Source organism: Rhinoraja longicauda, chromosome 12 (assembly GCF_053455715.1).
Source record: "Rhinoraja longicauda isolate Sanriku21f chromosome 12, sRhiLon1.1, whole genome shotgun sequence".
Taxonomy (NCBI): Eukaryota; Metazoa; Chordata; class Chondrichthyes; order Rajiformes; family Arhynchobatidae; genus Rhinoraja; species Rhinoraja longicauda.
In genome coordinates this window covers 31,961,248-31,974,567 of record NC_135964.1, presented here as the reverse complement: position 1 = coordinate 31,974,567, position 13,320 = coordinate 31,961,248, and the positions used below count along the sequence as shown (strand labels likewise).

Here is a 13,320-nt window from a genome sequence, read left to right as displayed (position 1 = left end):
AACATCACCCATTCCTTCTCTCCAGAGATGCTGCCTGTCCCGCTGCGTTACTCCAGCATTTTGTGTCTATCCTCGGTTTAAATCATCATCTTAGGGCTTAAGGAATCAAGGGATATGGTGAAAAAGCAGGAACGGGGTACTAATTTTAGATGATCAGCTGGCTCGATGGGCCGAATGGCCTACTCCTGCACCTACTTTGCTATGTTTCTATGTTTCTATCTGCAGTTCCTTCCTACACATGAGTGCCACTTTTTCCCCTTTATTTAGATATTACAGCAGTCAGTTGGTTCTATTATTGAATTATGATCCAGAGACTAAGACAAATGATAGAGATGAGTTGGAAATTCCACCAATACATAAAATCATTGTGTTCAATAAATCTATTGGAATGATAAACCTTCCAATAGAATTAAACCAAGAATATTTGGCATGGATTCATTAAGGAGTGGTCGTGTTTGATTAACGATTTTTTAAGCAATAAGGAGAGTTGATGATGGTAATGCCTTTGATTCAATGTACGTGGATTTGGGGTCATAAAGTCATGTGATAGGAGCAGAATTCAGCTATTTGGCCCATCAAGTCTACTCCGCCATTCAATCATGGCTGATCTATATCTCCCTCCTAACCCCATTCTCCTGCCTTCTCCCCATAACCCCTGACGCCCATATTAATCAAGAATCTATCTATATATGCCGTAAAAATATCAATTGACAGCCTTCACAGTAGGGTTGCCAATTGTCCCGCATTTTTAGTGTTCTTGTTCCATGCCTGTATGAAACTTTACGAGTCTTCAAGGTACAACAGAAGTCTTTATTACATTAACTCAATGCTGGCAGCAAGACAACTATGGGTGTGGCCCATTCTGAATGGTCCACATGGGTGATAATTCCCATTTCTTCAAGACGGCAGAGTTCCTTGTCAACAGCGTCCATCCGACTGAATGGAACTGGTCTTGGTTTGAAGAACTTAGGGACGGCATCGTCTTTGAGTATGAGCCGTGCCTTCATCTTTGTGCAGTGCCCGAGTCCAGGTGTGAAAACGGCCGGAAACTGGTCAAGAACCTTCTGCAAGTTGTTCTCGCACTTGCTGACCATGTTGCAGTTCGTGGTAGATGACAATTACATAGTTGATCCATCGTAGATCAAGGCGTTCATGTCAAGCTTGAAAGCACGGATCCAGTTGATGGAGCACAGGGATGTACCTTCTTTGCCAACGACAATCAGTGGCAACATCTGTGTCATACCATTACAGGAAACGGCGACAGTGCATTTGCCTTTCTTGGGAATGGCCTGTCGTCCGTATCCGAAAAAGCGGACGTTGGCCGGTTTCAGTTTCGGCTATCCGATCCTCTACCAGATGTCCTGACCCACTAGCGACACAGCCGCACCAGTGTCCATCTGGAACTGTAGCTCGACGTTCGAGACCCGCAGTGAAATCCTCGGCTTGTCGGTGATCGTGGACACACCGAGCACTTCAATAGAAATGGTCTCCGCATTTTGGTCAACTGTGTTTTGCGCTTTCTTGCCCTTTCTCCGCTTTCCTACGGATTGACACACTGCCTGGAGATGACCTTTTCAGTTACAGGCGTAACAAACAGACTCGATATAAGGGCACTCACGGTGATGATGAGCAGTCGAGCCGCACCGGTAGCAGGGTTTCGATCCTCCCCCCACAGGGGAACGACTCTTCTGAAACTGTCCCTTCTTCTCCGGATTTGCTCTGGGTCGATCAAGTGGTTTCTGGCGTTGCGGACGAGTCTGACAAACTGTATGCACCTCCTGAGGGAGCTTTGATGCTGTATCGCCGGCCATTTTGTGCAGTTCTTTACTTAGCAGCTCGGCCATCTTAGCACACTGCAGCGCATTCTTCAATGAGGCGTCTGATTCCTTGAGAATCGCCTGTTGGATGAATACGTGCCTGCAGCCAACGCATTGTATTGGCACTTTTCGCAGCATTGAACTTTAAAATTACATGCCTTTGCCTTGGTGCGAAGTTCGGCAAGAAATTTGGTGATAGATTACCCTTCCTGTTGCACCGTCCGGTAGAAATTGAGACGAGCTGCGAGGAAATTTCGACTTTCTTCGTAATGCAGCTGCAAAGCCGTTGTGATTTCAGCCTATGAAACTTCAGTTACTTCTTCTGTAAGTAAATTTTGTAGTGCAAAAGTTTCTGGAGACATTGATGAACACAAGAGAGGCTTCTTCCTCAGGTCAGTTGTAATTCCCATACTTTCAAAATAAAACTCAGCGCGAATTAAATACGACGACCACCTTTCTCGCTCAGGATTGAAATGGTCAAATTGCTGAGACATGTCTAAAGAAAAATCGAAAAAATAGGCTCTTATCTGGGTCTTTGGACACAACCCGAAGTCTTCCTCTTCTTCGCCTTCTTCTGTTTGTGGATACTTTCGTCGCCCTCGTCGTCCATGGCGAAGTCCTTGCCGCCCTCCTCATGGAGGTCCAGCAGAAGATGGGTGACGTTTTGGGTCTTGACCCTTTTTCAGACTGGGGAAGGGTCTCGACCCAAAACGTCACCCATTCCTTCTCTCCCGAGATGATGCCTGACCCGCTGAGTTACTCCAGCATTTTATGTCTATCTCTGGATAATGGAGGCCCGGGCGCCGTCTAACGGGCGATGCATCGCAACCCGCTTCCCAGCCCGGGCGGCCGCCATTGTTGGAGCGGGAGCACGTGCCCGCTGGCTGGGTGAGGTTACGTGGGGCGGTGACGTCACCTTGTTCTGTATTTGGGAGGGAGGAAGTTGGCAACCCTATACTCCACAGCCTTCTGTAGCAAATAATTCCACAGATTCACCACTCTCCTTCCTAAATGAACATCCCTTAATTCTGAGGCACTGATCTCTAGTCCGAGACTCTCCCACTAGTGGAAACATTCTCTCCACATCCACTCTATCCAAGCCTTTCACTATTCGGCACGTTTCAATGAGCCCCCCCCCCCATCCTCATTCTTCTAAATTACAGCCAAGTACAGGGCCCAGTGCCGTCAAATGCCCTTCATAACGGTAACGGTTGACAATTGTATGTCAAGTTGGAGGCCAGTGTCTAGTGGAGTGCCCCAAGGATCTGTGTTGGGTCCACTGTTGTTCGTCATTTACATTAATGATCTGGATGATGGTGTGGCAAATTGGATTAGTAAATATGCAGATGATACTAAGATAGGTGGAGTAGTTGATAGTGAGGTAGATTTTCAAAGTCTACAGAGAGACTTGGGCCTTTTGGAAGGGTGGGCTGAAAGATGGCAGATGGAGTTTAATGCTGATAAGTGTGAGGTGCTGCATTTTGGTAGGACAAATCAAAATAGGACATACAGGGTAAATGGTAGGGAATTGAGGAATGCAGTGGAACAGAGGGATCTGGGAATAACTGTGCATTGTTCCCTGAAGGTGGAATCTCATGTGGATAGGGTGGTGAAGAAGGCGTTTGGTATGCTTGCCTTTATAAATCAGAGCATCGAGTATAGAAGTTGGGATGTAATGTTGAAATTGTACAGGGCATTGGTGAGGCCAAATCTGGAGTATGGTGTGCAGTTCTGGTCGCCAAATTATAGGAAGGATGTCGACAAAATGGAGAGGGTACAGAGGAGATTTACTAGAATGTTGCCTGGGTTTCAGCACTTAGGCTACAGAGAGAGGTTGAACAGGTTGGGTCTTTATTCTTTGGAGCGTAGAAGGTTGAGGGGGGACTTGATAGAGGTTTTTAAAATTTTGAGAGGGACGGACAGAGTTGACGTGGGTAGGCTTTTCCCTTTGAGAGTGGGGAAGATTCCAACAAGGGGACATAGCTTCAGAATTGAGGGACAAAGGTTTAGGGGTAACATGAGGGGGAACTTCTTTACTCAGAGGGTTGTGGCTGTATGGAATGGGCTTCCGGTGGAAGTGGTGGAGGCTGGCTCGATTTTATTATTTAAGAGTAAATTGGATAGGTATATGGATAGGAGGGGATTGGAGGGTTATGGTCTGAGTGCAGGTAGATGAGACTAGGTCAGGGAGAATGGTCGGCGTGGACTGGTAGGGCCGGACAGGCCTGTTTCCATGCTGTAGTTGTTATATGTTATATGTTATATATGTTAACCCAATGAGATGCAATTGGTTAAAGTCCAAAATATTACCGGAATGCAATTTCATTACGAAGAAGTGCGAATTATAAGGCGAATGGTGGGATTTTAAGAGTAGGCATGCATTTCGTAAATACTCCAAGATTCAAAGGTAAAAGATCGCTGTTGAGTCAGGTTCCAGTCTGAACAAGGTTCTTCAAAGATTGGTCATCGACTGTAGATTTTTTCAGCATTTAAGTAGTTAACCGATCAGAAATCCCGTATTGTTAAATCTTTACGAGCATGGGAGGTATTTGGTATGCTCAGCAAATAAAACGGGTTCAGCCTATTCTTTGTCCAATTCCGACCATCTTCTTCTGACATCACCCAATTTGCATAGTTAAGACGTTTGGTACAGCCAATGAAATTTGCATTTGGGAGAAAAGCCAACTCGGAACGATTTTCACAAGGCCGTGACATATTATCCGTATTCAGTTATTCCGTGCGGGCACTGTGGGAGTTGAAAAGCCTGTTCCACCGCCAGGAGCAAGGTAGGCTTGTTTCGCGCTAAGTCTAAGAACCTTTGTTGCACAAATCTGGCCAAGTGGAAGACGGAATCTTCTTCGCCTCGGCTTTATATCCCAGCAAACTATTGAGCCACGATGTCATTGAACCAACTGAGCAACTCAGAAAACCAGGATTTATTTTTGTTCCACCTGAACTGTGGTCTGATTCTCAGGAACGGGATTTCTTTTGTGTAGCGATACACCCCTGGTTAGTACAACGGTTCTCATTCCTCCCCCTGCCCAAGATTTTGATCCTGCTCTGTTTAGCAGAAACTGGTAACCTGCATAACCGGGATTCAAAAAGAACCAATGCTGAATGGGTAACCGAGAGCCCATTCCTTGCATTAAATCATACTACCGTCTTAAAAATCCAGGAAAATAAGCAACTTCACAGCACGGATGCATTCGCCGACGTAATTTGACTGTAAAATTCACTCGAACCAAAATCTCAAAAAGTGGTCGGAAAAAGAGCAGAGTTTTCGCGGGAGTAGTGCTCACTATGGCAGCCTCGAACACCACTGTTTGTAAAACGGATGACTCCTTTAAGTATCCGTTGTACAGTAGCGTATACATCATGGTATTCGCCGTGGGCCTCGTGTCAAACTGTGTCGCCCTGTATGTTTTGAGGTGCTCCTTAAAATTAAGAAACGAAACCATAACATACATGACAAACCTGGCCGTGTCAGACCTGCTGTTTGTCTTTACGCTGCCGTTTCGGATTTTCTACTACTCGAACCGGGACTGGCCCTTTGGGGATTTGCTGTGCAAAGTTTCGGGGACTCTGTTTCTCACGAACATGTATGGGAGTATCCTCTTCTTGACCTGCATCAGCGCCGATCGTTTTCTGGCTATCGTTCACCCTTTTAAATCGAGAATGCTGAGGACGAGGAGAAATGCTATCATTGTGTGCATTGCCGTGTGGCTGACCGTGCTGGCAGGAAGTGTTCCAGCGACTTTCTTGCAAACCACCAATGTAAAGGACAATCAGACAAAAACCTGCTTTGAAAATTTTTCCAACGATATCTGGAAGAATTTTTTGTCAAAGATTGTAATATTTATCGAGATAGTCGGTTTTGTAATCCCGCTGTTGCTAAACATGTTCTGTTTTTCAATGGTGCTGAGGACTTTAAGACAGCCCATTACTCTTTCCCGCAGTAAGTTCAACAAGAAGAAAGTCCTGCGAATGATTATTGTCCATTTCCTAATTTTTATCTGCTGCTTTGTGCCATACAATGTAACCCTAGTGATGTATTCGCTGGTGAGGACCGGAGCGGTGAGAAATTGCTCAGTCGTAACTACAGTAAAAACAATATATCCCATCACACTATGCTTTGCGGTATCCAACTGCTGCTTTGACCCTATCGTTTATTATTTCACTTCTGAAACCTTTCAGAATTCAATCATGAGGAAGTCTAAGTCGCTAAGGCTCGACTCGGATTTGGAAACCTTGCACACTACAGGCTTCCTCGCCAATAGTCTGCGGACATTAAAATCTAAAACACTTAGTTTAGACTCAACTGTTTAGTAACCAAGTATACATTCTTATCATCACATTTTGATGCGCGCAGATTATTTATTTGAGTACGTGACCTACTACACTTGAAAACTACAACATTAATTATCGCCACCGTCAGTGGGGTGTGGTTAATGGTGAGCAAACAAGAGGTTTCAGTCTTGCCTCTAGGATTGAAAACTAATGGTTTATGTAGCGCTACCGTGGAAGCCATCGCGGGAGAGCGTGAAAGGGATAAGTTGACGATATAATTATCCACATATATATCTTTTTAATGTTCACATTTAACTCAGTAAAGACCAGATAAATAACAAACCTTAACATGAGTACAAAGGAACCATAGCCACAGACAATTTAGATCCAAAGTATTGCTTTTACTGAGATCACTCATTTAAGATTTCTCTAACAATGAATTGTACAGTAATTGTTATTAACGGCATATTTTTAAACATTTGTATCTACATAAGAATAAATTAATGTTCTAACATCTTATTTGGTACATGTTCTGTGAATGCATACAATGAAACTTTGCAGTGCAATATTGCAAATTCAGCCAGGTAATTAACAACAGCTAGGAATAAGAAAGTGTAGATTCTGGTGAGGTGAAAGGTTGGATCACCGTTCCTTGTCGGTCTGGGAGGAGCGGGAGCGAGAAGAACCTCGGGTCATAGAGGAGATGCAGGTGAGGGAGCCATCTATGCACAGAAGGGGGGAAACCCCACTTACTAAAGAAAGAGGATGTCCTGGACCAAAAGAGAACCATTGGCAATTTACGACACAAAATCTTGATTTAACTCAATGTTGTACCAGTCAAGAATGAGCCATACTAATACCCTTCGTCCTGCTCTTGGACATCAACATGAACTACGAGCAGGAGTAGGCCACTCTTCCCCCATAAGTCTATACTATTTAATAAGATCATGGCTGACCTGATTGTAACCCAAGCTATGCCACCTACCTGCAGTAAACGTTTAGTTTAGAGATACAGGGCAGAAACTGACTGTTCGGCCCACTGGGTCCACAACGACCATCGATCACCTGTTCACACTAGTTCCATGTTATTCCACTTCTTGCATCCAACATCCCAGGGTCAATTTACAGAGGCCAATTAACTCACAAATCTGCATATTTTTGGAATATTGGAGGAAACTGGAGCACCTGGAGAAAACCCACGTGGTCACAGGGAGAACGTACAAACTCCACACAAACAGCACCCATGGTCAGGGTGGAACCGAGGTCTCTGGTACTGAGGCAGCAGCTCTACCGCTGTACCACTGTGCTCCCATGTTAATCAAGATTTGATCCACTTCTATCTTAAGAGGAAAAGATACTGCCTTGACGGGCCTTTGAGGAGAGTTCCACATTCATAAACATTTAAAAAATTGCTTTGTGTCTTAAATGGCTAACTTTTTTTAATAAAAGTGATTAGTTCCAGCATACTTCTGATCTAGGAACCATCCTTTCCTCATTCACTTTGTCAAGAACCCTCAAGATTTCAGTCAAGTTATTTCATTCTTATAAACTTTGGTAGATAAAAGTCTTGCAAATCTAATAAGAGAATCCTTTATACATAATCAAGGATATCTCCAAGTACTATTTGATGAGTTATGTGTGTGTATATATATATCCATTTTCAGAATCGAGTTCAAGTTCTAGAATCTTACCTCCTCTGGGCAAACAACATATTATCCATTGCCTTTTTTATCCTTTAAAGTATTTTATATCTATAACCCTGTTTATTTACTTCAGCTGCAGGAAATGGGTCTCCATATTTAATCCAGGCCCCAGTATTATACACCTCAATTAAATCTTTTGTCTGCTTCTGCTCCAAAACAATACCAGCTCATCAATTGTTTTCTTATACAGCTATCTAGAACAAGCAACAACTTTGTATATCTTTGTTGCATACTTTCCAGTGCAGTCATACCTTTCCTGCAACATGATTGGAATTGCTGTAATCCTGTTATGGCATAACTAGAGTCCACCATTACCTTATTGGCCTTATCTTTTGTGACACAGCTAATAAAAACATAGAAAATAGGTGCAGGAGGATGCCATTTGCCCCTTCGAGCCAGCACAGCCATTCATTATGATCCTGGCTGATCATCCACAATCAGTAACCCATGCCTGTCTTCTCCCCTTATCCCTTGATTCTGCTAGCCCCTAGAGCTCTGTCTAAGTCTCTTTTAAATTCATCCAGTGAATTGGCCTTCTGTGGCAGAGAATTCCACAAATTCACAACTCTCTGGGTGAAAAAGTTTTTTCTCATCTCAGTTTTAAATGGCCTCCCCTTTATTCTTAGACTGTGGATCCTGGTTCTGGACTCCCCCAACATTGGGAACATTTTTCCTGCATTGCTTGTCTAATCCTTTTATAATTTTATATGTTTCTATAAGAAACATGTTTCTAATAATAGAAAGCACCCTGAAAGTCTTTTAAAATACACTGTTGACCTGACCTGATATATTTAATATTATATCAATATATAGTCCGAGGTTTCTCTGTACTTCCACACCACTTGATAACCCTGTCATACATCATACCTTTATTTGCCTTACAGCCCCCTTCCCAAAAACAACTCACACCTTTCTGCATTAAATTCTATTTACTATATTTCTGCAAACCATAAAACATCTTCCTGCAATCTTAAGATACCTTCCTAACTGTCAGACACATAGCAGATTAATGTTTTATCCAAAGCTGCATCATGTCCCACATAGATATAAGCAATTACTAAATAGTTATAAAGCTCTGTTGGTAAGGAATGATATTCAGTCTTTTGCAAGGGGTGACATAGAATCAGGAGATGTAGAATTAGTAAGGATAGAACTGAAGAATTGTAAGTGTAAAAAGACCCTAATGGGAGTTATCTACAGGCCCCCAAATAGTAGCCTGGACATAGGGTGCAGGAATTAGTGTTGTGGAATTAGTGTTGTGTAATAAACCGGATTTGATAAGGGAACTCAAGGTAAAAGAGCCATTAGGATGTAGTGATCATAATATAAGTTTTAATCTACAATTTGAGAGGGAGAAGGGAAAATCGGAAGTATCAGTATTACAGTTGAGCGTAGGGGACTATGGAGGCATGAGAGAGGAGCTGGCCAGAGTTGACTGGAAGGAGACTCTAGCGGGAAGAAGCTGGAACAGCAATGGTAGGTATTTCTGGGAATAATAGGAGACAACTGTAGCTGACAAAGGAAGTTAAGGGATGGAATAAAACTAAAAGAAAAGATGTATAACACAGCAAAGAGTAGCAGGAAGCCAGAGGATTGGGAAATTTTAAAAGGACAACAGAAGGTAACAAAACGGACAGTACGGGCTGAAAAGATGAAGTACGAGGGGAAGAATATAAAGAAGGACAGTAAAAGATTCTTTAGATATGTTGAAAAAGATTAGCAGACAAATGTGGGTCACTTGAAGGCACACGGCAGAAATGATTATGGGTGGGGGCGCTAGTGCGCATGTGACGGAATAGATGTGTTTTGCTAGAGCTCCCCTCCGATAAATCGAGATTAAGGAATAAAAGACTATTTATAGTACAACTCCCACTTTAAGTTGTGTCGACTGCTGTAATAACAAACCGACATAAATGACAATGCAGAAGTCGTCCAGAAAGCAGCCAGCCATCAGGAAATTTAATGAAAACCCAGCATCGTCACTGGGTGAGGAGCGGCCTAGTGGTGGAGAGCCGGAGCTAATCACGCTATCGGCAGAAGGAACTCCTGAAACAGCTGGCCCGGAGTGGACGACGGGCGTCGGCTAACATGAGAACGAGTTAACTCTGAGCCATGAACATGGTCATTCACACGAAAAGTAGACATTGGACAATAGATTTAACTTTAACTTTGTTTAATGTGCTTAATTCGTTTCAAGAATAGGATGATTTTACAGGATGGGTTCCTGCTAATTTTTCAAAGGGAAATGTTTCTTTGCGGACGCATTGGTGATCATTTTCCAATGTTCAATAGATTCAGGATGAGTTCCTGTGGATTGGAGGATAGCTAATGTTATCCCACTTTTCAAGAAAGGAGCGAGAGAGAAAATGGGGAATTACAGACCAGTTAGCCTGACATCGGTGGTGGGGAAGATGCTGGAGTCAATTATTAAAGAGGTAATAATGGTGCATTTGGATAGCAGTAAAAGGATAAGTCCAAGTCAGTATGGATTTATGAAAGGGACATCATGCTTGACTAATCTTCTGGAATTTTTTGAGGATGTGACAAGGAAAATAGATGAAGGGGAGCCAGTGGATGTAGTGTATCTAGACTTTCAGAAAACCTTTGATAATGTCCCACACGGGAGATTGCAGAGCAACATTAGAGCACATGGTATTGGTGGTAGGGTGTTGACATGGATAGAGAATTGGTTGGCAGACAGGAAGCAAAGAGTAGGAGTAAATGGGTCCTTTTCAGAATGGCAGGCAGTGGTGAGTGGAGTGCCGCAAAAATAGTGAAGAACCTCCACAAATTTCTCTCTTTGTTCCTTTAACTGCCTGGGATATTTACCCAGGCCTAATGATTATCCATTTTCAACGATAAAAAAATAAAACTCTTTTAGTATCCCATCCAATATGTTGTATTCATTTGCCCTGAGCATATCAGCATCATCCACCTCTTTTATGAAGTCATAACATATTGTTTCATCCTCTGACTCATTCTTCTTTGCTTTTGTAATTTTCTTTTTAACTTCATATTTACATTTCTAGATGTTTCCTTCCAGGCCTTTTACTGTATTAAGCTCTCATTGTCTCACAAGAATTTCCCATTTTTGCCTTTAGCTATTGTCATTTAAAGGCAGTCCCACGTTATATTTTATGGAAATATGAAATACCTCCCAATGCTTCAAGACCGATTGACTTCCATATACCTTTTTTCCACTCCATTTCTGCTCATTCACTTCTCAGTGTAATGATTGGCCTTTATTCGTTTTATCTTTGTCATTTTTTAGTCTAAATCCAACTGATTTATGACCACCACCACAAAATGCCCTTCCATTTTCCCAGCTTCATTTTCTAAAACTAAAGCCAGAGTTGTCCCCTCTCTTGGGCTTGCAACAAATTGGATAAAAATGTAAACTTGAAAGCAATTCAAGAATTTTGTTCTTTGTTCATCTTTTGCACCACCTGTGCTTTAAGCAATATGCGGACAATTTAAGTCTGTTCTTGCCCTTGACTCAAGGGCTTTTGTTTTCGTTTTTTTGTCAGAAATTAGATTACTTATTTGCACTCCAATCTTCCTCAGACTGTTTGAAGGTTCGTAGTACATTCCTAATAATGTGACTGCACCTTTTCTATTGTTTACTTTAACAAAAAAAGGGAAGGTCACATTATTGGGAATGTACTACAGACCTCCAAACAGTCTGAGGGAGATTGGTTCTGCAAATAAGCAATCTTATATCTGACAAAAAACAAAATTTAGTTGCATTTAATGAATCTTCTAACATAGCCTTCCTTCTGACAGCTGAGATTGCTTATTGCCACCCATATGCCTTGGTCACTATAATACTTACAGTTAGGTATATACTCTTTAGCACAGCCAGACTCCATGTATATTTTTAACCTTGATTTGCTCTGTTGGAGTAACTCAGCGGGTCAAGCAGCATCCCCGGAGAACATGGACAGGTAACAGATCAAGTTAGGACCCTTGGGACATGGTTTCTGTGTCTACCTGGTCCTTTTGAGGCCTGTACAGGTTCCTTCTCTGGAACTGATCTAAGGTACCTACAATCTAAAGCCCTCATTCCACACTGATCTGTGGTGCCAGAAGAAATACAGAAAAAAACATATTTGACATGCTGTTTCTCTTTCCTAATCTACTGGTTTAATCTATCTGACTGGTTAGCGCGCAACAAAAGCTTTTCACTGTACCTCGGTACATGTGACAATAAACTAAACGGAACTGAACCTGCAGGATCTCATTCCACTTTCAACCTATGTTGTTTATACCAAGAAGGGCAATGCCCTCTGGCTGCTCACAATCCTCCATCAGAATATTTTGCAGCTAATCAGTGATATAGTTGATGCTGCCATCACAGATACAACATACTATCTGCAATAGTATTAGCAACTGCAGAAATAACCATCTGCTTCCCGAACCATAGGATCTCTTGTAATCATTGCTCTCCCATCTGCTGCGATTAGCTTTGGCTCTGGCTGCACTGTCCAGGGGGAATCACCCCCCCATCACTATTTTGCACTGAATGCTGGTAAGAGAGCCAAGATGCCCTCAAGGGTTTTACATTACCAGCCTGCTTCTTTGTATTTATCTAGCAGGCATTTATTCCTCCTCTCACTGCACTCTCTTGAGCTGCGTAGTGACTGCTTCCAAGGACATGTTATCCAGGTCCTATATTGCTTAAGAATATTCAGCTTCATAAATGGACCATTTGATGGCAACTGTTGACCGAACTCTAAATATTAGAGCTCAAGTTATTCCATCAGATGTAATCTCCCACACATTTGCCCAAGACAAGAGTCTGAGTTGCCTTGTCATATCTCGTTCTGCTTAGATTAGCACGCTATACAGGAACCAGGATTATTAATTTGGTATTATACTCAAGTTTCTAAATTAATTTATCAATCCTAAGTGAGAGATCATGAAGGATTGTCCAACTGCTGTACATGCAATGCAGATTTAAACAGTTATTGAAGCACTATGCTACAAATTACTCTTAACTATAGTTCACAGCTAAAAGAAAACAATTTAAAGAACAGCTATCATAAAGAAAGCTATAATAATTTAATTGTTTAACCATGTCATCCTTATTACAAGTCTAATACAATTTTATTCCTCCAGGAGACTCACCTCAAGAATGACTCACACAAAAGGCTGAGGTGCAGGTGGATTAGACAGCTGTACCACTCCACCTTTCCCTCAAAAGCCAGGGGGACCACAATCTTAATCCGCAATGGTACTCCGTTCAAACATAAATCTACAATAGTTGATAAGGAGCACAGGTATATCATAGTGACCGGAGAAGTGAGTGTATTCAACCTCACTAACTTTGGTGAACATATACAGTCCAAATTTTGATAACCCCCAATTTTTCAATAAAGTATTTAATTTAATCCCAGATATGTTCCAGTCCAATTTGATAGTCGGGGGTGATCTAAATTGTGTATTAGACCAATACTTAGACAGATCTTCATTCCGTAGAATAATTACATCCAAGTCCAGTGAACTTTTTAATA

The 13,320-nt window shown here is 42.2% G+C and overlaps 2 protein-coding genes across 2 annotated transcripts in view; one reads left to right on the top strand and one right to left on the bottom strand.

Moving 5' to 3' along the window:
* The window catches only part of rb1 (retinoblastoma 1), a 165,656-nt gene that overhangs the window by 54,018 nt on the left and 98,318 nt on the right, over nucleotides 1–13,320 (bottom strand). The window lies entirely within an intron of this gene.
* LOC144598876 (lysophosphatidic acid receptor 6-like) lies at nucleotides 4,430–6,612 on the top strand. The gene has a single exon (XM_078409417.1). The coding sequence runs from the start codon at nucleotides 5,118–5,120 to the stop codon at nucleotides 6,141–6,143; it is 1,026 nt and encodes a 341-aa protein (XP_078265543.1). The 5' UTR covers nucleotides 4,430–5,117; the 3' UTR covers nucleotides 6,144–6,612.